General features: G+C 37.2%; 2 protein-coding genes and 1 long non-coding RNA gene across 3 annotated transcripts; all 3 read right to left on the bottom strand.

Moving 5' to 3' along the window:
• Nucleotides 1–595: 595 nt before the first annotated feature.
• Nucleotides 596–2,893, bottom strand: LOC103480342 (C-type mannose receptor 2-like). Its single transcript, XM_008435232.2, has 3 exons — nt 2,509–2,893; nt 1,607–1,960; nt 596–1,451 (listed from the first exon to the last, which is right to left on the bottom strand). The coding sequence occupies exons 1-3, from the start codon at nt 2,882–2,884 to the stop codon at nt 1,105–1,107; spliced, it is 1,077 nt and encodes a 358-aa protein (XP_008433454.2). The 5' UTR covers nt 2,885–2,893; the 3' UTR covers nt 596–1,104.
• Nucleotides 2,894–7,162: 4,269 nt separating this feature from the next.
• On the bottom strand, nt 7,163–8,212 carry LOC103480343 (uncharacterized). Its single transcript, XR_014084758.1, has 3 exons — nt 8,163–8,212; nt 7,891–7,965; nt 7,163–7,700 (listed from the first exon to the last, which is right to left on the bottom strand). It is a non-coding gene; the product is annotated as an uncharacterized LOC103480343 (long non-coding RNA).
• A 1,865-nt stretch (nt 8,213–10,077) lies between these two features.
• LOC145548877 (C-type mannose receptor 2-like) lies at nt 10,078–12,348 on the bottom strand. The gene is made up of 3 exons (XM_081599942.1): nt 11,964–12,348; nt 11,122–11,414; nt 10,078–10,889 (listed from the first exon to the last, which is right to left on the bottom strand). The coding sequence occupies exons 1-3, from the start codon at nt 12,338–12,340 to the stop codon at nt 10,567–10,569; spliced, it is 993 nt and encodes a 330-aa protein (XP_081456068.1). The 5' UTR covers nt 12,341–12,348; the 3' UTR covers nt 10,078–10,566.
• Between the last annotated feature and the right edge of the window lie 13,876 nt (nt 12,349–26,224).

Here is a 26,224-nt window from a genome sequence, read left to right as displayed (position 1 = left end):
GTTAATCTAAAATAAGAAACATAATGTGATAAAGCTCTACAAACTTTGAGGATTTTTGCTCTTTTCAGTCCCATATGATTCCTGCTAAGTTCTCAACTGGACAGATATTCATGAGACTCTGCTTGCAGAATCTGTTAATGAAATCATACCGAGGCTGTACCTTCTGTTTAACCTGACTGTGCTGCCATCTGCTGACCAAACCTTACTTCTGCCATTTCTCTAATATCAAATGAGTAAAATATTTTCAATTTTAACTGCTGCTGGAAGACTGTCACACATTTAAGTCCAGGCTGTTACGGTAAAACCTAAAAAGATGTAAGTTTAAGGAATATTCAAAGTGTATTAACATGTTTTTTTTTCTACACACTGGAAGTAATATAAACATCTTGGATGTCGCCCAGCCAAAGTTCCAACTTTAATATGGTAGGAGACTTAAAAATAACCAAAGATAAATCATTAAGACACTAGTAAAAACATTAACAATGCTGGTCAGCAATTATTAGAAAGTTCAGATTGATGTATTTAAAATAAAGATTGTTCCATTGATTTCTGGGAAGCATGTCAATAATTTATGACAAGCATTTAAAAAAGTCAAACTTTATTGGTAGTGCACTTTCACACAGTCAGATGTAATACAAACAGCAAAATCAGGCCTTTAACTGCTAGACACACAATAACATGATTAAAGTAAACAACTCAGGAAAACAAGTCATTATCTATGATAAAAGAATTAGGAATTAAAAGTAATAGAAATCAATCAATGAAGATGAGGAACAGTGAGAACATGATGGAGTAGATTAGCAAGTAAACACCAGATATTTATGGTGTATAAAACAGATTCATGTAGCTTATATTCACACACCAGAATATAAAAGTAGATAACATTGGTATAAATCCCATAACAGCATAAGAGATAATATATAGCACAGTGGCATCTCGTATAACCACTAGAAAACCAAACACCACGTCAAGCTTTTTGTAAATAGATCAACACCATTGACAAAAAGAGTCATTTCTCAATTGGGAAGTAAAATTAATTAAACCAACATCTAATATGAATCACACACATAAGAATAAATTAAAAACAAAAGAAAAGAGTAGATTTTACTTTTTAGAACAGATGAAATTCAGCATCTCATCATCATTTCTTTTGAACCACTGATGTCCTCCTCCCGTCTCCATGGCTCCAGACATGTCACAGTCGTCCATCGGTTCACCTTTGGCCCAGTTCTTATATCTGACCACCTCATCACTGACCCAGAACCAGAAATCCAGAGTGCAGGCGTAGTGCAGACCCATCCAGACATAATCAGTCGATGCGTTCTTGATTTTCTCCTGGATCCATCTCTGATCATCCATGTTGGTGATGGTGACCAGGTCATGGTAGTGATCTCTGCAGTAGTACAAGGCGTCCTCCCAGGTTTTATTTTCTTTGATCAGGGTCACTTCATCTAAACAAAGAAGCCATGAACATGAGCAAGTCTTCACAGCAAACCCAAAATGATGACACATACATCAAATGTTACAACCACGCAGATGTGACACCTATTTCAATTGATTTTCAAAACACTGAAGTCATCTCCTCAGTGTTTTCGAAATGCCTTACCGTCGTAACAGATGAAGTGTTTCTTGGCCGTACAGTCCTCATTCCTCCATCTGCCTTTATCATTAAACTTAAACATGGCACATTGTCCCCTTTTGGGTTGTTGATTGTTGAAGCCTTTGTGCCAGTGTCTGAAAGAGAAGCTGCTTCCATCAGACCACTTCCAGGCGTCTCTGAAGAGACCGAAATGTACGTGTGTTTCGTTTCCCATAGAGTTCAAAACATTTGCTGATCTTGCATCCTGTAGCTGCTTCATTCCACTGATCAGGTCTGTGTGATTCTCTCTGCAGTAAATCTGAGCTTTCTGCCAGCTCTTCTTGTCTTTAATCAAGTGGTATTTCTGGTTTCTATCAGTTTCTGTGGAGAAAAAAACACATTTTAGGCTGAGAATATTTGAGAGAAGCTGATGATTTTGTCATACTTGCTGTCAGAACTGCATTAACTAATCGGTGCCACTTTACAATACAAAGCTCCCCTTTTAGATGGATAATAAAAAATATATAGGTATGTTATCAATTCATTTGTAGCACTTTATAAATCATTTATTAGGCATTGAGAGTGAGAAGGAGACTATGCTAAACAATTATGTTGACGAATCCTTATTGTGCTTACAAGGCAGTCTGAAAAGTTTAGTTTAACAACTGTAGATAAAATCTATAGGTGAACAGAATTGGCTCACTATTTGGCAAGAAACTGGTAGATTTTTGTCTCCTTTTCACCCTAAATGAATGTATAATGAACAGCTACTAATGACTTATAAAGGGTTTAGAGAAGAATAAATAACATATCTATGAACTAATTATCAGTCATCTACAAGGGAGTGGTACCGTCGATACATCTCTCATTCAGATTGTTTTTTTTTTTTTAATTACTTAGTTTATTTTCTGGGTTTTCTTATTACTCACCATCATAGCAGAGGAAAAATTCCATGTGATGACAAGATTCATCTGCCCATGTAAAATTTTTAAACAGAAATCCACAGTTCCCAGATATTTCATTCCCATGTTTGTCAGTCGGTTCTCCTGACATCCAATTTGTCTCACTTTCATCGAACTCCACTCCAGGCATAGACCAGTACCATGTTCTGGTACCATGTGTTTGATCATACAAACCAATCCAAGCTCGGTTTTTACTACCAGGTGAGATGTTGATGAGTCTCTTCATGTCCTTCATGTTAGTCACTGTGACCAGGTCAGTGTGTTTCTCTCTGCAGTACTGCTGAGCTTCAGTCCAGGTCTTATTCTCATTAATGTAGTGAAACTGATAGAGCTGACAGTCCATGAAGTAACACTGAGCTGTAACATGAAACATGCTGGTATTAATTTAGGGTGATTTCAGCAACACACAACATAGGATAAATGTTTCAATGAAACAAGATGATTTAAGCTCCTGTGATAAAAAAAATCTAGTACAAGTCTAGTTGTGTTTCAGATCAACTTACCCATCAGGAAGAGCAGAATCAGACTCCACTGCATCTTTGCTGTCAGATGAATTATTTTCCTCCAGCAGTTTGTCTCTGTTGGATGAAGAACATTTAAACACTTCATATCAAGGTTTGACAATCTGCAACAATGCGGGCAGAACATAGAACAAGTCAAAGTCAGACAGGAAACAGAATATTTAAATATCAAGCACAGAAAGAAAGTTAAAACATGGACCTGGTTACCTTTTGTGTCTCGTCAAACCTCTGCTTGACGTTCTGATCGACGTTCCCAGCTTAAATGTCGACTTCTAATGAACACATAAGAGCGAGTCTGTGTCAACATTTGAATGTTCAAACGGGAGGATGAGTCTGTTCTTTACAAAGGCGATAATTCATGTTACAAGTTATACAATAATTGACAGAAAATGAGGACGGTGAGCTGAAGCAACTTATATAAGAAAAAAAATCATCTGAATTTTTTGTGCATCAGATTAAACAAATAAAAGTAATTGACAATACTTTACATTCATCTCAGAAAACGGCTTTTACCTCAGTTAGATATTTGCTTAAAGTATAACTGTGTGTTTACCTCATTATCACGTTTTAAGTAAATACTGAGATATTTATCCTGCTGCCTAATTTGACTGAGCTGAACTCACTGTGTTGTTGTCTGAGCTAAATTCTGACCTTTGACCTGAGGATGTTTAAAGGATGTTTTTATTAACTTAACACCTCTTTAAAATATTTTAAATTATTTGACATTACAAAGAAGTCAAATATGATTCTTTATAGATTCTTTTGAGCCTTCTCTTCATCTTCAGTGCAAAACTGAATATCCTGCTTTTATTTTGAAAGCCGGGAGCCTTAGTTTAAACATGACCACTCTGTGTTTTTTACAACTGTTGTCTCTGTCATTTGTCAGCTCTTTTTAAGAAACACTCAGCATCTGAATATGCAACATTCCAAAAGGATTTTTGATTAATTATTCTACATTTTGTGTATTTCTTACAAATAAACGACTCAAAAATCACATTTTTGTGGCTATTTATGCAAAATTTTGTGAATTGTAATTTTTACCAATTTCTATTTGGGCACTTAGAACATATTTAAGTTAGTTTAGAGCCAAAACCTGTAATTAATTTTGTATTTGGAATTGTTTAGATTACTTTGGCAATTGTTAGACCCTCCCATTAATTTGAGTAATTAAGAACACACCGGGTGCTTGGTGGAGGTCTATTGTTTGGCAAATGTCTGGTGTGTTGACAGGAGGTTTTTGTAAATGATTTTTTGTCCCCTTTTTGAACTTAAAACATCAAATTAAGATTATTTTCGTTTTCAACTAAGCTGTAGGACATTTTTAGTAATTACTTTGTTGCTATTTTTACAAGAAATAAAGCATATATATTTTTCAAAACAATCAAGTTGGAAGTGCGTGCAAATCAAACCACCTGTTACCACCCACGGCCCTTGTTGGAATCTTTGGTTTTGGAACACGTACGACCGCTACACCCATAATCACAGGGCCCCGTCTATGTGGCTAGCCCTGATCTCCAGGTTTGTGTGCATTAAAACTGGTGCAAATGGGATTCTATCAACCAGGATTGTGTCTGCAAAAAGGGAAGTACAGCAGGCATTTTGCATGTCTGCCTTCGTGATGATGCAAAACACTGTGAAAAGGATACGCAAATGTACTTACGCAATGTGAAATATTATGTCATGGGGAAATTTGTGTAACCCTCCTGACCCAACTAAAGGACAAGGGTGTACAGAAAATGGATGGATGGATGAATGGAAATTTGTGTCTTTTCCTGGTCCTCCCTCTCTTTTCTTTTTGTATTTTTACCCTGCTATTCTGGGTAAGGTTGGTGTTAGGAATAGACAAGTAATGGTTGGGGTTAGTGAAAATGTCTGCATTAGGCATAAATGTAGTTATTAAATGAATGGAAGTCATTACAAAGTCCTGAGTTTTCATAGAAATACAAGGATGTGTGTGTGTGTGTGCGTGTGTGTGTGTGTGTGTGTGTGTGTGTGTGTGTGTGTGTGTGTGTGTGTGTGTGTGTGTGTGTGTGTGTGCGTGTGTGTGTGCGTGTGTGTGTGTGTGTGTCTTTGGTGTTAGAGGTGGTTTTGTTTTTCAAACAATAATCCTGTAGAGACAAACCAACCAGAAGAAGTACAGCTCACCAGAAATGTAAGTTATGGTTTTATTAAAGGATACAAATCTACAAATATCTCACACTTGAAAGTGGGAAAGACAGATCTGGTGAATTTGGAAATATTTAATAATAAAATTGAATGAAGGGTTGTCCTAACAGTATTGGTGTAAGGGTGTGGACACTAATGCAGCAAAATAACTGGACTCCTTCCATCCCATCTCCTCCTTCCCAACATCTTTCTGTTAAATTGTACAGAAAAAAATGTCTGTCAACATGGAAAAGTTTTCAAGTGATTTATTAAGATCTTATTGTTTTAAATCACAATAACATTTGATCAAAGTTGAGTAGACGGTAACAGTCACAAAATATTGTAAAGACAACAACATATATGTACATGTAAGACAAGAAAAAATCTTAACAATTCACTTTAAAAAAGACATTTCAAGAAAAAATGATGTTCCTTTTTAAGCAAATATATATATATGTGTATATATATATAATCTAAAATTCTACTTAACAGATCACTGGTTGGCAAAATTAAAATGTGGTTTTGTGAAATTAATTAAACCCACAACTGAAAACAAAGTGAAAAAAGTTGCTAATAAAAAGAAGAGGAAGAATTATTAATTAGTACAGATGAAGTTAAATCTCTCACTGCCGTTTCTTTGGAACAACTGATACTCTCCTCTTGCTTGCATGACTCCAAACATGTTACAGTCATTTTGTCCATTCCAGGTCGAGTTATCACAAACCCAGAACCAAATACTCTCACTGCAGTTGAAACGCAGACCAATCCAGACAAAAGGAGTCGAGGCAAACTGGGCTTCCTGCTGAACCAGTTTCTGTTCATCCTTGTTGGTGATGGTGACCAGGTCATGGTGGTGACCTCTGCAGTAGGTTAAGGCCTCAGGCCAGGTTTTACTTTCTTTGATCAGGATAATTTTGTCTGGCATGAAAATACATAAAATATAAGGAATAGAACTATACAATTTCTTTCTAAGTCCTCAATCAGAGCTGACTGACAACAATTCTGATGCAACAAAAAAGAAGTTCCAAAAGTATCAAGACCCTTTATTTAACTAAATTCGTGTAATGATGACTGTTATGAGTTAAACCACTAATGGCAAGTTTTACCATAATATAAGGTAAAGCTTATATTATACAAAATATAAGCTTTACATTGTAGAAAAGCTTTTATTCTTAAATGATGTTTCATTAAGAATGTTGAGTTTTATGTTACACATACTGATATTTAATACTCACCATCATAACAGATGAAGGGTTTTCTTTCACTACAGTTCTCATTCTTCCATCTGCCTCCATCACTAAACACAGTCATGGCACATTGATCACTGATGGGTTGATGATTGTTAAAGTCTTTATTCCAGTGTCTGAAAGATGAACTGTTACCATCTGACCACATCCAGGTGTCTCTGAACAGACCAATAGATATATGTGGATGGCCTGCAGACTTAATCAATTTCTTCACTTCTTCATCCTGTAGCTGCTTCATTCCACTGATCAGGTCTGTGTGTTTCTCTCTACAGTAACTCTGAGCTTCCAGCCAGGTCTTCTCCTCTCTAATCAAGTGATATTTATGGGTGGTATTAGTTTCTGTGGAATGAACAGAGTTGGTTAACTTTACATGACCTTTGAGAAGTATCCTTAGAAAAAAACATTTAAAAATGAAGCTTACCAGTTTTTCTTTAGTTTTTTCTTTATTTTTTGTAAATATTAAGTTGATATGATTTATTCAGTTTATTTTAATTTGGTTATATGAATTCTGATTTAGAACATGACACTTCTATATCATGTCAAGGAATTATAAGCTAAAAGTGTTATTTCTTGCATGTGTCAAGTTAAGTGGACTCTTAAAAAAAGACAGAAAGTTTGGATTGATTTTATTAGTTGAGATTTTATAATAAAAAATATTTATATTTGATTAAAACATTTTACCATAAATGTGAAATGTTTCTTACCAAGTTTTATTATCAAACATAAATTAAATTTTGACAATAAAAATGTTAGTTTGTTCTCTGTCCATATGTGTGTGCATATGTACAGTAGAAACCAGATGTTTACACTACATATATTTTAAAGGAAACATGACATTTCAATTAAAAGACTTCAATATTACCATTGTAACAGAGGAAAAAGGTAGGACATGTATAGTCAACAATGTCAGCAATGAGCCATGGGGGATCCGACACAGTTCCACAGTTGTGATTCCAGTCATGACTTGGTTCTCCTTTGGCCCATTTTATCTCACTTTCATCAAACTGCACTCCAGGCATAGACCAGTACCATGTTCTGGTACCATTTGTTTGATTATACAGACCAATCCAAGCTTCACTCTGATCTCCAGCTGAGATGTTGATGAGTCTCTTCATGTCCTTCATGTTAGTCACTGTGACCAGGTCAGTGTGTTTCTCTCTGCAGTACTGCTGAGCTTCAGTCCAGGTCTTTTCCTCTTTAATGTAGTGAAACTGATAGAGCTGACAGTCCATGAAACAACACTGATCTGAGAGCAATAATAGCATTTCAGGATGAACTAACACAGCACATGCATTACAATGACTAGAATTGAGCAGTTTTAATTTATGTTTAATACTTTTACTTTTTGTGTGACTATTGAATAGACAGATGGTTCCTAAATTAGACTTTAACATAACAGACACCAGATAGTCTAGTTGTGTTTCAGATCAACTTACCCATCAGGAAGAGCAGAATCAGACTCCACTGCATCTTTGCTATCAGATGAATTATTTTCCTCCAGCAGTTTGTCTCTGTTGGATGAAGAACATTTAAACAGTGAAAAGCTGCAGCTCTCCCTCCACTGGACAGAGAAACAATGAGAGCAGAGAGACCAAGACAGACAAATAGAGAAGTCAGAAAAAATAGTGCAACTTTTTCCTAACTAAAAATGTGGTGACACGAAAATAATGTAAGAATAAGATTAAAATGACATTTCTATGAAACTTACGTTTCTTTTCTTTGTCCCTCAGTGAATGTGTTCTCTCCTCTTGATGCTCTATAACATTTTCGTGTTTCCTTAATAATTCTGACGCAAGAACCAGCTTCTCAAAGATGAAGGTTTGGATTTGTGATACATCTTTGAGAAATAAGCTTTAATTCATTTAAAAATGCTTATGGAATAGATATATATGTGTTCTGAGTGGAAAGGCATGCAGCGAATAAAATATGCATACAGGAAGCAAAATTATTCGGGGGAAATTAACTTCTTTAGTCCAAACCAGGAAGTTGTTTTTTCCTTGTAATACTAGTAGATGCTGGAACACCTGAGAACATGATGTCAGAACAACCTATGTACTACTGCAGAGCCTGTCAGAAAAACAGACACGTGGCAGCCTAATATCGCTTCTATTTAATTGATTTCACATTAAAAATGTTCATGAAAACCTAGGCGTAAATTCAAGCTGGGAGACTCTCCTCAGCTTATCGGCATCACTCAATTACCACGCCTCCGCCTCAGCCAACCAGCACCGGAGCGTTGCTCCGCTCCAGCCAATCACCACGCAAGAGTTCCTTGAAAAGGACAAGCGACTTCGGGTCCACCTGCTCTTCAGCCGCGCTTCAACCCACCTCCTCCCCGTCTCCACCCTCATCCTCCCGGACATCTTCCAGACTCCCTCCAGGCTCCTTCCTCTCTAGGGTCCACTCCACCACCACTCAGACTACCCTGAGCTTCCCCCCAAGCCGATCATCAAAGCTCACGGCGATTCTCAGTACGCACATCTTCTGCTGGTATCCGAGCGCCAAAGAACTACGCGTTAATAAAACTTTCTAACTGCTGCTTTTTCTCTGTGCGAGTCTCTCCAGATTGAAAAAGGGTGCTCCGTGTTTGGCTGAAGACAAAGATGCAAACAAACATGTCATTTTATTTTATAACTTTTAATCAGGTAAGATAGACCGACTATGGAAAGCAGCCGTCAATCAAAGGACTGACAGCCCTTGGTGTAACCGTGGATTTGCAGTGAACACTTTTTACAAGATAAAATTAAAGTTTATATACTTTATAGGTATGACTAGTAAGATACAATATAATATTGCATTATGGAGGACGTATGTGTGTAACCGTTAGTAACCATGGAGGCAATGCCCCTCTATCATGTACAAAAAAAATAAAAAATGGTTGGCTTCCTCCAGTTAGCGGCCTAGACTCAGCCAGTGTTCTGCGGCCTTTGGGTTCCGGGGGTCATGTTGAACCCCAGGGGGACCAGCACCGGCGACTCAGGTCAGACCACCTCCATGGGCTGTGTATCATCCACTGTCACCGACCAAAGTTTCTTTAGGTTCTCCGCAGTGTGTGCGTGTGTGTCTTTGGTGTTAGCAGTGGTTTTGTTTTTTAGACAATGATCCCGCAGAGACAGACTGACTAGTAGAAGTACAGCTCATCAGAAATATAAATTGAGTGTAATAAAAGGATAGAAATCTACAAATATTTCACAATTCTAAGCCAAATCCGGTGAATATGGTAATATTTAGTAATGAAATTAAATGAAAAATGTTTTCTTAACAGTAATAATGTAAAGGTGTGCACACTTAAGCAGTGAAATAATTGGGCTCTTTCTGACCCATTTCCATCTTCCCAATAGTTTTCTTTTAAATTGTGCAGAAGAAAATGTCATTCAACATGTGAAAGGTTTTGAAATGATTTATTAAGATCTTATTGTTTTAAATCTCAACAAAATTTTATCAAGGCTGGGTAGATGCTATCAGTCAGGAAATATTGTAAAGACAAAAACATATATGCACATGTGAGACAAGAGAAACAACATAAAATTTCAACAATTTACTTAAAAAAACATTTCAAGAAAAAAATATTGTCCACGGGCTGCACAGTGGCGCAGCCCGTGGACCTTCTTGCCTTGCAGCAAGAAGGTTCTGGGTTCGATTCCCGGCCTGGGGTCTTTCTGCATGGAGTTTGCATGTTCTCCCTGTGCGTGCGTGGGTTTACTCCGGGTACTCCGGTTTCCTCCCACAGTCCAAAAACATGACTGTCAGGTTAATTGGCCTCTCCAAATTGCCCCTAGGTGTGAGTGTGTGTGTGCATGGTTGTGTGTCTCTGTGTTGCCCTGCGACAGACTGGCGACCTGTCCAGGGTGTACCCCGCCTCTCGCCCGAAACGTTGGCTGGAGATGGGCACCAGCACCCCTCCCGACCCCACTGAGGGAAAAAGGGTGCAAGAAAATGGATGGATGGATGGAAATATTGTCCACTTTAAGCAAATATCTAATTTAAAATTTTACTTAACAGATTGTTCCTTGGCAAAATTCAAATATGATTTTGTAAATTTCATTAAACCCACAACTGAAAAGATGCACAAAGTGAAAAAATGCTGATAATAAAAAGAAGAGGAAAAATTATTAATTAGTACAGATAAAGTTAAATCTCTCACTGCCGTTTCTTTGGAACCACCGATGTTCTCCTCCTGCCTGCATGGCTCCAAACATGTTACAGTCATTTTGTTCATTCCAGGTCCAGTTATCACAAACCCAGAACCAAACATTCCTACTGCAGTTGAAACGCAGACCAATCCAGACAAAAGGAGTCGATGCGTTCTTGGTTTTCTCCTGAACCTGGTTCTGTTGATCCATGTTGGTGATGGTGACCAGGTCATGGTGGTGACCTCTGCAGTAGGTAAAGGCCTCATGCCAAGTTTTACTTTCTTTGATCAAGATCACTTTATCTGGCATGAAAATACATAAAATATAAAAAAATAAAACTATAAGTCTTCAATGAGAATTTATGCAACAAAAAATAATTTTCAAAAGTATGAACAATTAAGAAAATGTATTTAACTAATAATGACTTATTGTTAAACCACATGAGCCTGGTAGTGAAGTTTATTTTCTTGAAATACATGTAACTAAGTATGTGGAGTTTTATGTTACACACACTAATATGTTTTGAACACTCACCATAACAGATGAAGGGTTTTCTCACAGAGCAGTTCTCATTCTTCCATCTGCCTTCATCGTCCAACACAGTCATGGCACATTGACCACTGTTGGTCATCTCATTGTCAAACTGTAGATTCCAGTGTCTGAAAGAGGAGCTGCTTCCATCTGACCACCTCCAGGTGTCTCTGAACAGACCAATGTATATTGGTTTATTTTCATAAATATATTCATCTAGTGACATCCCGTATATAGTCATATTCTCTGCGTCCTGTAGCTGCTTCGTTCCACTGATCAGGTCTGTGTGATTCTCTCTGCAGTAACTCTGAGCTTCCAGCCAGGTCTTCCTCTCTTCAATCAAGTGATATTTATGGGTTGTGTTGGTTTCTGTGGAATGAACATAGTTGGTTAACTTTACATGACTTTTTAGAAGTAGTCTGTTTTTTCTTTACTTTTATGAATATGACATTGATATGATTGACTCAGAATATTTTTTTACATGATTTATGATTTAAAACATGAAACTGGAATATCCTGTCAAATAAGACATTTTGAACTAAAAGTGGTATTTCTTGCATGTATCAAGTTCGGTGGCCTTTAAAAAAGATGGGAAATTTAGATGAATTTATATCATTTATTGAGGTCTTATTTAAATATTAAAGAATAATTATATTTTATTAAACCATTTTTTTCCTTAAAGAAGAAATTGAGAACCAACAAACTAAAATGATAGTTTGTTGGTTCTCTTTGTGTGAACACACACATGCACACAAGTCCATATGCATGTATATATGTGTGTGTGCATATGTATCATTGAAACCAGAAGTTTACATACACTATGTGTATTTTAAAGCAAAGGTGACGTTTCAATCTTACCATCGTAACAAAGAAAAAAGGAATGATATCCACAGTCAACAATTTTAGGTCTTTTTAGCCACGTCAATATTCCACAGTTGGAATACCAGTAATACCATAGATAACTGGTGTACCACTTTGTCTCACTTTCATCAAACTCCACTCCAGGTAGAGACCAGTACCAAGTTCTGGTACCATTTGTTTGATCATGCAGACCAATCCAAGCTTCACTCTGATCTCCAGCTGAGATGTTGATGAGTCTCTCCATGTCCTTCATGTTAGTCACTGTGACCAGGTCAGTGTGTTTCTCTCTGCAGTACTGCTGAGCTTCAGTCCAGGTCTTATTCTCATTAATGTAGTGAAACTCATAGAGCTGACAGTCCATGAAGCAACACTGATCTGTAAATAAACACATTTCAGGATGAACTAACACAGCACATGCATTACAATTACTAGAATTTCTGAGTTTTATTTTATGTTTAATTCTTTTATTTTCTATGTGAATATTGAACAGACAGCTGGTTTCTAAATTAGACTTTGACATAACAGACACCAGAGAGTCTAGTTTTGTTTTAGATCAACTTACCCATCAGGAAGAGCAGAATCAGACTCCACTGCATCTTTGCTGTCAGATGAATTATTTTCCTCCAGCAGTTTGTCTCTGTTGGATGAAGAACATTTAAACAGTGAAAAGCTGCAGCTCTCCCTCTGCTGGACAGAGAAACAATGAGAGCAGAGAGACCAAGATGGACAGGAAACAGAACAAACAGAAAACAATAGTGCAAATGTTTCTTAACTAAACATTTGTTGACATAATGTAAGGATATGATTAAAACAACATTTCTATTCACTCACTCACTGATGAGTGAATGTGTTCTCTCCTCTTGATGCTCTGCTGTAAACAGTCCCAGGTAAACTGTTGCTACCTTACTTTCCCACATCTCTAAATAGCAGCTGAATTTTACTGTTTCACATTTAAATATTCAATGCAGGGCAGGAACATGTTTCACAAGGAAACCCTTTACAAACTATAAAGAGGAAGGAAAAAATACAAATTAGATGAAACAAACTCTAGCTTGGGAAAATAACAAGGAAAAACTTTATTCAGTATCGTGTGCTGAGCTGTAACATCACTGTTTGTAGTTTATCCCTTATAGTTCCTGCTTGTCTTTCTAATAATGTGTTACAGTTTTCAGAACAAACTGATCAAAGTGTGAGAAAATCAGCTGCTCATTCTCACATGTATTATACATGTGGCATCCAGACACATCTATTAATAGCAGTTTAGCTTAAATATTTCAGAAGTTTAATATTCAAACCAAGGACTAGTTCCTACCACATACTAGATTTGAACATCTATCAAATAACTGTTCAATCCAACATGAAAAAATTGGGAAAAGAGCAACACAACTGCGACCTCAACATGACCTGTAAGGCTTGTGACCTGTTCTAGTTGAGAAAATGTTGAATTTGTTTTATGCAAATGTCAGGTACTCATACCTCCCCAAAGCCAGACTTCCTCTTGGAAAATCAGATCACAATCTTGTTTTGTCTCCACTTGTGCATAAACCCCCTTGTTCAGAAATAACCTGAGCATTAAAGGAAACTGATGAAACTGATGGGGGTCATTTTGAGGCTGTAGACTGGGAGGCTCTGTGCCTGCCACATTTACATATGAGGGGCCGTTTAGGACAAAATCTATGTTTTGTCTCTCACACACTACAAGAAACTCACGCACACTCAAAAAAACATCACGCACACTCTAAAAAAACATCACGCACACTCTAAAAAAACATCACGCACACTCAAAAAATACTCAAATTGCATATACACACTACTAAAATGTCACACGCACACACATTTTATCTTTCTCGCACACATACACTGTACTAACTTGCACACGCACACAAATGTTTCTCTCTTACATACACAAGACTAAAGTTGCGCGCACGCACACACACACACAGTGCTAAGACTCGTTTTATGTATGTGTGAGAGCGAGACTCGTTTTTTGAATGTGTGAGAATTGTCACGGAAGAGGCGGGGCATAATTTTTTGATCAAACTGCGCATGCGTTGATCCTAAACTATAAGCTTCGATTGTTGACTCACTGTATGTTCTTAGTATATTTGTGCTTTTAAATATATTTAGAACTTTAAACTTTCTTGTAGCTTAAATGTACTAAAGAAATAAATAAATCTGATTGATTGATTAGAAATAGCAAAATTGCTGTAGTACAATCTGTCCACTGGGTGCCAGCATTACAGGAATTATTAACCGGCGCCCACTAGTGCCGAAGAAGAAAGCCATGCTCGGTATTGCAGACTCTAACTCTAGTTCAAAACTAACTTCACGCCACAATGGAGTTAGTTTCAAGTTGGATATTCGATATTCGAGCTCCGGGGAGTAGGGGCGTTTAGCTCAAGGTTGATCCGATTTATGAACGCTAATGTCGGCCGGGGGTTCTCCACAACTCCCGGCCGCAGCGCACCAAGGTTTACTTGGGGACTGTCAACAAATTACCGAACCAAACATTTCTGCCTCATCTATACAGACTGATGGAACAATTTCACACAGGTTCTGGGTCACGGGTCACAAGACCTGGAAGCTATTGAAGAAAAGCACTCAATTTTGACCCCAAAAAAATCCTAAAAAATGGAAAATGGCTACAAATGGAAAACAAATGTTTGTGCCTCATCTATACAATTTCTAAGTGATTCTGAGTCAATACTTTGCATGACCTGGAAGCTATTGAAGAAAACATATTATTTAGTATTAAAATTATTGAAAGTATTGTATATGACTTTAAAATTTAATAGATTATATTGTGTCTCGTGTAAAAGCATGAATTAGTTAGTTGGTTACAATTCAAGGCATTTATTAACTTTTTTTACAGGAATGTCTGGTTCGGTAATTTGTTGACAGTCCCTAAGTAAACCTCCCCTAACAGTCCCTAAGTAAACTCTCTCTTTACCTACTTTCCTGTCTTAGCACTTTCAAATAAAGGTCACTAGAGCCAAAAAAATACCTCTGGGGGAGCTGCAGGGGGGGGGTTGTGAAATGTCTGATTATTATTATTTTTTTTTTTATTCAAAGTTATTTATTCAAATGCACACCAACATGTATCCAAGATGTGACTCACACTAAGGTGAGGTCACATTGTTTTTGGTATATTGATCATTTACAGGAATTTAACAACCTATTGACAGAATTGAGGGTATTGAACAGACATGCAATGCTGACTTACACCACACGGTGGCAGTGTTTCCAGGAGACAGTTGGATGCATCTTGTGTCCTGCTTTGCCAATCCTCAGAGAAGTGCACAAGTAGCAGACTCTCTCTTATATGTTTTATTTTTTATTAACAGGTGGTGTGGCGTCCACCGAGAGCATGTATATGATTCACATTAAGTTTTTATATAGCACTGATCATTGCCACAGTCTTATGTAAGCTATGTCTAGATAGACTATAGCTTTTCTACAGTGTTAGCATTTCGGCGCTAGCATGTAGTTAGCCTAACTACTAATGTTCAATTATGACCAATTATGTCAACACAGGCAGTTTTGCTGTGCAAAATCATCATAATTAGCTGATTAGTAATGAGAGAAGTTTAATAAAAATGTCTTTCCGTCTCAAGGCCTCCTTTTGAGCAATATGGCTGAAAATAACATGCCCAAAATGAATTGAATGTATCTCAAGAACTACAGAGTTTATTTTAATTGTTTTGGTATCAAAACAAAGGCAAGACCCTAGAGAACATGTTACAGCTCTAAAAACCACCCTGCCTGTTACTGGGGAAAGTGTATTAATATGATAAACAGCAGAAATTAAGAAAAATATCAATTTCCGCCTAAAAAAAACCACTTCAATCTATGAATGCTCCTTTCAAAACATGCAGTGAAAGCCAAAAAAAGTAGCAACAACAGTACACAATCTGACCTTTTACTGTGCCAAGTTTCATGAAAAAAAAGTAAATCATATGAGTTTTAGAGAGGTGCTACTAGATAAAAATCTAGGCGGACCCTCCAAATGAGCCATTTTGGCACAATTTGTGCCATTTGAACTTTCTTAGTTTTTATTTCTGTAGGGTCTGTTTTAATCATTTATTCTTTTCATATAATAAATTATTATTTATCATAAATAAGTAATTACATCTAATAATTGTTTTTGGGGGTTCTTTTGAAAAATCCACATTGCATTCATTCATAAAAAGAGAAAAAAATAGACAAATTGTAATAGACTGAAAATGGACCAGATTAACTCACAATAACACTTCAAATAGAATTATACAACAATGAAAATGCAAATAGCAATGAAAACTAAGTTGTCAAAATGATATGATCAAAGGAAAAACTAATATATCTCATAATTACATTACAATAACTGCTCTCTCTGCGTAAAACCTCCCAATTCCCCATTCATTTTTTAAAAACTACGCGGGGCAGTTTCTCGGGAACCCATTGGTCAATTTTGACGATTGACATGTCGTTCGAACCGTCAGAGCCAATAGAATCTGAGGGCGTTGACATTAATACGGAAACTAAAGTCATTCACCAATTACAGCGAAAAAAAGGCATGTGACGTAAATTGACCAATTTTGACCCGGCGTAATACGAATCCACATAAAACACGGAAATGCCTCTGCGCCGAACCAAAAACCATGTGAGATGTACTCAGGGAAAAGGGATTATCGGACCAGGTGGAAATATTTACTCTAATATGCATTATGACCACGAAACGGCAAAGGTAGGACTGGATTTTTGATTTTACCTTCGTGAAATGAGCTATTTCTGTTTTTCTTCTTTAGCTGCTGGTTCATTGAGTTTTGCACGTAGCGTGGTGACTCTAGTATTGTTAAAAACCTCAGAGCTTCGGCTTTACTCTGATTAATAGTTCTTGTATATCAGGCCTCGTTGCTCTTTTACTATTGCGTTTTTTACCGGGTGTGCCTCGTTAGCGTCTAATTGCGTTTCTTTGCAGTAGCAAACACTTTTGTTTGCTACTGCCAAAATGAATTTGTACATACAGTATTTACTGTGGTCAATACCTACTGTATTTATGCTTTATTACTTGCCTGTACAACAGTAACACTGTTGGATGTCCAATGGCTATAAAAATGTTGTCTCTTTTTTTTTTTTTTTTTTGAAATCCATGCGTCATCAGCTTTTACAAAGAGCTGGGAATAGGGTCGTTTCTACTCTCAACAGGCAGCCCATTGACTTTGAGTACTTGGGACTTTGTTTGTTCACAGGAGTTTCAGTTTCTTAGAGCCGGAGCGGCTTATGTTGATCTAGAGGAGACAGAGGTAGAGAATTTTCAGAATCTGAGTGCAGTTGTAAGTTCTTATGCCTCAGCTAATGCTTCATCACCAAGACTATTGAACGTAACACAGATTGAATACAGTGGGAATGCAGAGAGAGCCGAAGTTAATATAGAAACTGAAACTCTCACTCATCTACTTAGTAGATAGCTAAACAATTACCCCTTATTGCTCCAGCTGGGAGGAACCAAATATTTCAGCCGTCTGAAGTAACATGTTGACCCCTCCATATCACGACACAACTAACTAGCTAATTTACCAACAAGTTATTTTTTTTCTAAATTTGTATATTAGTCAAGAAATGTGCAAACTCTTCAACATCAAAAGAAGTCTTTGCTCTCCATACCATCCACAAACTAATGGGTTGGTGGAAAAAATGAATGGCACCATTTAAAGATGAGTACTATCGCTAATATATGCATTATTGAAAGAAAGATTACAAACAACATGCATACTTGCTTGTAAATTTTAAGAAATCAGATCTGTGTGTGACATATTAGACCTTTCATGTATCTCAGAGCTCTGAGTTAAAGTTGTGGATGGAGTCAATGGAGGGGAAACGGTTGTAAAAAACAGAAATGTTTCCCAAATAATTGATCCTGCTCAAATTGCAGTAAGTAGAAATTCTTAGACTGAAAACCTATTTCTTTCATGTAATCAGTTATCTTACTGAGCAAAATGTAACGTGTACTCCTGCTACATTTTCCTTTCTTCTGGGACTTTTTCATAATATGTACGAAGATGTTGAGATGTTAACACCATAAAGCACACACGACTTTGAAACCATAAAATATTTTACCAATATGTTGCTAAAGATGAAAAACAACTGCTCTAATAGGATGCTATGTTTAAGTAATTTGTGACATGCTCTTATCAATTGCACATGCAAAAAACTTCATGCTTTAGGCTATAAGCCTATTTTATTTATTGCTAAAGAAGAAAAGGCTTCAAGCAAGTGGGTAGCAGATGTAATCACTCATTTGGAACCCACTGCTACTGCGAAGAATTTCCTTGAAGATGCAGAGGGCTTATGAATTTCTCCTCTCTGTGGGTAATGTATGTATGTGTGTATTTTAGTGAGTGTGTGTACTATCAAGTCCACAGAGAGAGAGAGAGGTATGTGTCTATAGATATTTATGTCTGTTTTCTGTAAAATGATGTCTTTCCAAGGCATGTCTGTACCAGTGCACCCCCACACCTCCACAGGACAGCAGGTTTTTCCACCCAAGAAGCACTGGGCTGATGAGAAAGCTAAGAACCTGATCTGTGAACCGACAGAGACCGTAGCTAAGGAGCATCCAATGATCATACCAGAGAACCAGGAAGAGCCTGTGAAAGTGCTTGATCTGGTTCCTGTTTCTCCTCTGTTGTCCCATCTTCCCAGTCTTTGCAGAAGTAAAGAGCCAGAAGCACCTCTCCAGCTGCCTCTCCTCTCACTCTGCCATCTGTCTCCCCCACAGACTAGTCACATTTGCAATCATGTCAATCACCTGCTGGTCATGCCATCTCCTTATGTCAGGGTGGCCTATTTGAAAATAAGAAGAGAAAAAGTTCTGCATCCCCAGAACCAAACACAGAGAAGCAGCATTCAGCTTCTATGCACCGCAAATCTGGAACAAACTTACAGGAAACTGCAAAACAGCTGAAACACTGATTTCCTTTAAATCTATACTAAAAACCCAGCTGTTTAGAGTCAATTTTGAAACATAATAAATGAAATATTGACCAACATATTTGATGTGTATGATTTTGATGATTGCTACCCAATGTTTTGATATCTCTTATGATTTTGATGAAAATTTGTATAATATAGGTATAAATGAATAGACATAACTGTTAAAGTTACAAGGTGAGTTTTAATTTAATTACTTAAGGAAATTTTCAGACTCAAATGTTAAGTAATGCACATTTAGTAATTGTTTTGCAACACACTGCATTTCATTTGCATAATATAAAATTGTCAGGGGCAAAAATGGCATTTACATCCGGCCCAGATGCCTCTATGAATGACGGGCCACCAGTGGCCCGGTTCTGTTTTGGCAGAGGTGAAACAGTATATGGGCCAGCTGTGGGCCATGGGGGGCCCGTCATTCATTGTGCCATGAGGGCCAGATGTAAGTGTTAGCTGTGGGCCAGATCTGGCCCAGACCGATTTTGCTATGTGGGTCAGAGGTCTCCCACTGAGATCTCTAGCACACTTTGTGCTGCTGTGGCTCTTTATTACCTTAAAGAGATACATTTGTTGAACTCACCCAGTCGTCATCACTTTTCGGTGTCCCTGACCAGTTACCTGTGGGAACCAAATATTTAAGCCGTCTGAAATAATTCGTTTGTTTTCCGTGTTTAAAATCTAAAACCCAACAACTAATTGAACATAAATTTTTATGGCTTAAATTTTTTTAGTCATATAAAAAAAAACCTACTAGTGACCAGAAGTGGGTTGAGTAACCAAAAATTATTCTTAAGTAAAAGTGGAAACCATTACATAGCAAAACTACTTTCAGACATTTTTCTGTCAAGCTAATTTGTAGCATACTAGCTTAACTTGGGGAGAACTGAATGTCTTTGCCGGACCCTGTGAATCATAATTTGAACATGGATTGAAATGTAGATTTTTAAAAATCTTTTTCTTTAATGTTTCTGTTGCTTCTTTTTCAAAGTTTTATTTATTGCCATGTCGACTCCAATGGGTTCAAGAATAGAGTAATAATGGTGGTCCACAGGAGGATTACATTCCATGATCTGCTCATGGGTTGTTTCCTTACTCAGTCTTGAAGGTTAAATGGTCGTTCGATGGAAACAATACCGGGATAGCTCCTTTATTTATTGTCATTCTGCCCCCAGTATTTTTAGAGTGAATGATCTGATCTGGAGTGAAGTGGACACTGCAAACCTTTACTGTGTGGCGTTGCGTTTAACTCGTTGTGACAAATATTCACGAACCACCATCTTCTTAATTCAGCATTGCTTGGAATGTTGAATTAACTTGGAAACTTAAAAGCCCATTGTATTTTGAAGACGATGTGAACTTAGGTACAGAGCAGTGTTCACAATATAATTTTAACTTGCTTCTGAAACACAAGCAGTCAAAGTTGCATTTCGGTCACGTGGATGTGATGTTAGCTCTGTGCATGTAAAAAAGCCCATCAGTTGTGATGGGTCCAGCAACACCGACGCACCGGCGCATGCATCAAGCCCATAGACCCAACACCCGTGTCGGTGCGCGTATTGGTTTCAGCAAGTCACGTGATCAACACAGAAACTGTTTCGAAATGACATTGGATGCCAAACTGTGTTTATAAAGAAGAGAATCTGTCAAAAGAATTTGCCAAACAAATTCTTGATCTTTTACATTGTCATCTTGGAGCAGCTTCAAAGGAAATGTTTCCTCAGTGTGGGACCATTTTGATCTTACATTGGAAAATAAATTTGTTTTCATTTTTGTCGTTTCATCCGGTTCTTGTCAGTTAATCTATCTGAACCCAAATTCAGCTGAAACTGACTTTTAGTTTACTTTCATATTATGTTCTGCAGGTTAAATGTCGCATCTGTTTAACTAAACTGTTATTTAAATAAATCCACCTTTTCAATGCTGAGGCATTATGAGGCCAAGCATGAGAATGAAGTCCCAGATTCACCTAAATAAACTCAGATATGCAGCCATTCTACAAATTACTCAGTTGCTTTTTTAAATTATTTCATATACAGTGAACCCTCGCTGTAAAGCGGTTCACTTTTCTCTGTATCGCTGCTTCGCAGATTTTTTTGTTCCGTTTTTTTTCCACAGTGTTCTTCGTCCTAATTGACCATATGATTGGTAAAAACAGTCTCCGCGCTTCTTTACCTGAGTGCAAATAACGTTACGGTGTTTAATACAGATTGGCCACTCAGGAGATGGAAACTGAAACTTTCGATGTCTGCTGGGAAAAAAAAAAACTGGCCAGAGGCAGCGCAAAACCCGACCGGAGGCTCGTTTGATGAGATCCGTCGCTCTGCCGTAGATACAGCTGTGAATCTCGCAAACCATCTTGGAGGAAACGCTTTAACGACATGACTCCGGATCACATTAATGCCCGATTGATGCACACGCACATGCGCTGACCTGAAAACAGGTTTTGTTCTTTGGTTTCAATGTAGAGTATGTATTTATATTTATGCTGTGTAATAACTGTAAAAGATAAAGGCAGCTACTTCACGGATTTCGCCTATCACGAGTTATTTTCGGAACGGAACCCCTAAGAAAAACAAGTGTTCGCTGTAAATGTAGTGTTTACTTAATTTTTTCTACAGCAGAAGTTTTGTCAAAAAAGCGTAACAGGCTTAATTTCAAAAGGTTGTAAAGACTTTTTAAAAAATAAAAATGTGGTGGAAAAAACAGTCCATGCATTCTCATTCCAAACACATTCACTTATATTTTCACTTTATGGTACATGTTCACATTCTTTATTGACTGTATATCAAATATTTTAAATGTAACTGAAGATATGACATAATACAGCATATAATATTCAATAAAATACAAAGACTTAAATCTTATTGTATAGACTTGGTCATCAAATCACTACGTAGGAATTTTTAATGTCCAGCAGGTGTCAGTATTGAGTGACACAGTATCGACACAGTATCACAGTGTTGCTATGAGTCGAAACGCCTCATGACGCCTCATTTACCCATCACTACCTATCAGTAAATATTTAATAAAAAAATAAATAGACAAAGACTTATAAAACCAGCTGTAAGGGAGCAAGAACTGTGGTGTAAAAAATTGGGACCACATAAAAGAAGGATCCAGGCAAGAATGAATGAGAGAGAGGTGGTTAAATACTGTGAGTTTGAACGCTGGAACAATGGACTGGTGCTAATTAGAAAACAAGGTGCAGGTGTGAAGGGAGAGCAGAGGCCAAATTGAGGGAGATGGCAAAGTGGAGCAAGGAGAAGTTACATAAACATGGAAACATAACCAGGACCAAGAATAACTGAATGAAGAAAATAAGTAAACTCTAACTAAAATGACTATTAACAAAATGGTGTAAAGTTAAACAGAGAGAAGTTGTATCTAATCAAAACCAAGAATAATTTGGGGGGTGGGAACAACCCAAGTTCATGACATTTCTTTTTATTTATTTATTTTTAACACGAATGACCATTAAGCTAACTTGGAACATTATTTGTTTATTCATATACAGTTTAAAATGAACATGTCACTTTTAACACAAAAATTCTGAAGAAAAAGAAGTTGGAAGAAAGTAAATATGTTAAATGGGTTATGAGTGAAAGGAACATTAAAAGATAAGACAAGAAATATTTACAGAACAAAAAAAAATTGTTCAGCTATTTACACTTCAGTCAGGATTAACCCGAGTGACCCCCGCCTGAACCGTTTCTTTAAACTTTCTCAGAAGAAACATGAAGTCTGAGGAGCCATTGCTGTCTGAAGAACAGAGACGTGGATGAACGAGGTTCTCAAGGCTGACTCAATCAACAGCTGCCACATCTCTTAAGACGTACCAAGAATTAAGCAAACATGAAGGATATGTTATTTTAATACTATTTTATGTTTCTAATGCTTCAGCAAATGGTAGTTTGACAAAATTATATATTTTTTGTAAAAAAAAAAAAAAAAAAAAAAAGCATTCCCTCGTTCATGGGCGGAAATCCCGGGAGAGTCCAGATCCCCCCAATCTTGGAAAAGTATGAAATTGTCCCTCGCCCCACAGAAACCATAAAAGAAACCTTTGTATTTAAACAATATCAATATGAAAAGGTAAAAGAAACAAAGAACGAAATAAATCCAAGATTAATCTAAGACAAAAGAATCCAGGTTCCCCCTATTAGAACAATGGTTTAGTCCGGTGTGTAGGAGGAGCAACAGGAGCCGCAAAGGCTCAGTGAGAGCCGAAATGAGGAGCTAGCTGCTGCTCTCCAGCACGAACAACAAAAACCGTCCAGTAAGTAAATACTTATACCAAAAGACATGCAACACCTTTTATTTACTTTCACTGCTAAGTAGGAAGAAACACATCAACAATAAGAAATCAGACTGCAGTTCGTTATTATTAATCTGAATCATAATGACCTGCCTTGTTAGGCTTGTAAATCAAAACTGGCAAACAAGGCTACATTGGTAGACTTGAGCTTTTTTTTCTCCCAAGTTAACAAATATCTCAGTCATATTTGGCTCTAACTTATGTTAATGAGAAGAGTTTGAAATGAAATGAGTGGTAGGGGCTGAGGAGTGGCAATAGCTCGGTGTGTGAAAAGATAGAAAAAGAGAGGCATGACTTTATTTCTTGCTATCTTCAACGTAGAGCCAGAAAACCTGATTTTTTTTTTTCTATAAAATTAAAGATATTTCTTATTTTTACCTTTTATAGGTTATGAGCCATACGGGAGATTGAAAAACAAAAGATTTTAAAATAAAGTAACTTAAGTTTTAATTTAAATAACACATGGCTTGCATTGACAGCCAGGACAAAAGTTGATGTTTATGAGGAATTTTATTAGGTGGAGTTACTCAATAAAACTTTATATAGAGCAGGGGTCTCAAACTCCAGTCGTCTAGGGCCGCTATCTTGCAGTTTTTATATGTGCCACAGGTACAAAAACGCTGGAATGAAATGGCTTAATTACCTCCTCCTCGTGTTGATCAGTTCTCCAGAGCCTTGATGACCTAATTATTCTATTCAGGTGTGGTGCAGCAGAGGCACATCTAAAAGTTGCAGGGCAGTGGCCCTTGAGGACTGGAGTTGGAGACCCCTGATATAGAGCCTTAAATGTTTGTTCAGTGACACTGAACCAAAATCATCTACAGGTCCTTCTCAAAAAATTAGCATATTGTAATAAAGTTCATTATTTTCCATAATGTAATGATAAAAATTAAACTGTCATATATTTTAGATTCATTGCACACCAACTGAAATATTTCAGGTCTTTTATTATTTTAATACTGATGATTTTGGCATACAGCTCATGAAAACCCAAAATTCATATCTCAAAAAAGTAGCAAGTGTATTTAGGTGCTGGAGGAATTCCTGAAATTCTGCTTCCCAGTGCGTCCAGGTTCACCAGATGTCGTCCAAATACCTGAAGAAATGGAGGGGAGCCTTCCTGCTTGTACTCAAGGCTCCAGCTTCCCACTGCACCATAAATATATTTATGCATGCATTTATGCCATTGAAGACAAAATCATTTCGTTTTAAATTAATTTCTAATAATTGGAGGAGTTCCTTGTCTGGTCTTTTAGAATTTGGATATTTAAAAAAAATGTTTTTAACCGAATTTATGCCTTCTTGGATATCAATATTTGTGTAGAGACTGTCGATATCAATTGTAAGCAAAATGGAGTCTTTGGGTATGTTAATCAATGAAATCATAGGTGTCTTTTATATAACTCGGGTGCCTAATTAAGAGAGGGGGTCAAGTAAAAATCAATGAATTCAGCCGTGTGGTAGGTTTCACTGCAACAATCAGCCTCCCTGGGGGAATTTCTTGGCTTTTACTCCACTGTTTGCGGGATTTGTGGATCTTGGGTAACGGACAGAATCTCCTCATCCGAGGTTCAGAGGAGCCTAGCAGGAAAGTATTTTGTTTTGGGTTAATTTCTTTTTTTGCAGGTTGTTTAGGATTTGGGTGATCATAGGGATCGTTTCTTTATAGATTGGTTTCTCTAATTTCTTGTAATGTGTTATCCAAATAATATTCCAAATCATTATTGATTAGTATTTGTACTTCAGGGGGGAGGGGACCAGTCTGATTCTGGCATAAAGGGTTTGATGTTACTAAGATTGTTTTCCTGATCTTTGTAGTAAATGGCCAATTTAATTCTCCAATGGTACTTCTGTAGGTCATACCTGATTTATGATCGCATTTCTTTGGGGTGAGTATTGTTTTGACTAGGGATAAATGTAAGGCCTCTGTTTAAAAGTGAGCACTGTGCCTCCGAAAGAGTGAAATTTTTAGACAAATTATGTACATTTTTATTACCTGAGTGAAGTTGGCCCCCCCACCTTCTTCAAATCAGACAAAATTGGTGTCAAACGTTTGTGCTGGTTTGTGCAGCAAAAATTTTCGTTTGTGCTGCTTTGGCTTTGAAAATATTAATGAAGAGGTAAAGGTCAAAAGGTCAACCAGCCCCCCCACCGTCTTCAAATCAGACAAAATTGATGTCAATCAACTCGGCTACGTTTGTGCTGGTTTGTGCAGCAAAAATTTTCGTTTGTGCTGCTATCATTTTAAAGATATAAAGAAATGTTTCTAGAGGTCATCCAAGGTCAACCACCCCCCCACCTTCTTCAAATCTGACAAAATGGGTGTCAATCAACTTGGCTACGTTTGTGCAGCAAAAATTTTCATTTGTGCTGCTTTGGCTTTGAAGATATTAAAACAAAAGTTTTTTATCTTTGGGAACAGTAAAAAAAAAAAACACCACTGACTTTGGTTTGACAACTGTTTGTCTGGTAAATCTGGTATCTTCCTCTCCGACTTTAAGCACTCACTCAGATGTTTGTGGACGGAGGCCGGTGTCTGGTCTGTTGACTCCTAAATATTTGACTCCTACTTTCAAATATTTGTTTCATTCCCGTAGTGCATAATTTTCCAAGACCATTGGTTTTGGAAAATTGTGTACTTAAAATCTTGTTTGTTAAAAAGGACTTTTTTTTTTTTTTAAATCTTTAAAATCTCAGCCTTTAATGTCAGGTTTCCACGCACGAGTAGAAATGTTTTGGCTCAGAATTGTCATGAGGCGGTGTTGGGAGGTGGTGAGAACGAACGCAGGAGTCCAGGTTATGAAGAACGTGAATATTTTAATAACGAAAACACAGGAACAAGGAGACTGGCAGAGAACACAAGGAAACGGAACAAACTCAGACGAAGACGTTAGGCAACGCTCGACGAGGATCCGACAAGGAACACAGACAAGAGGAGGGACTAAATACACGGTATATTCC

Source organism: Poecilia reticulata, chromosome 18 (assembly GCF_904066995.2).
Source record: "Poecilia reticulata chromosome 18, P_reticulata-male-v2, whole genome shotgun sequence".
Classification (NCBI taxonomy): Eukaryota; Metazoa; Chordata; class Actinopteri; order Cyprinodontiformes; family Poeciliidae; genus Poecilia; species Poecilia reticulata.
The sequence above is the reverse complement of the archived record's forward strand: the minus strand, read 5'-3'. Positions and strand labels throughout refer to the sequence as shown.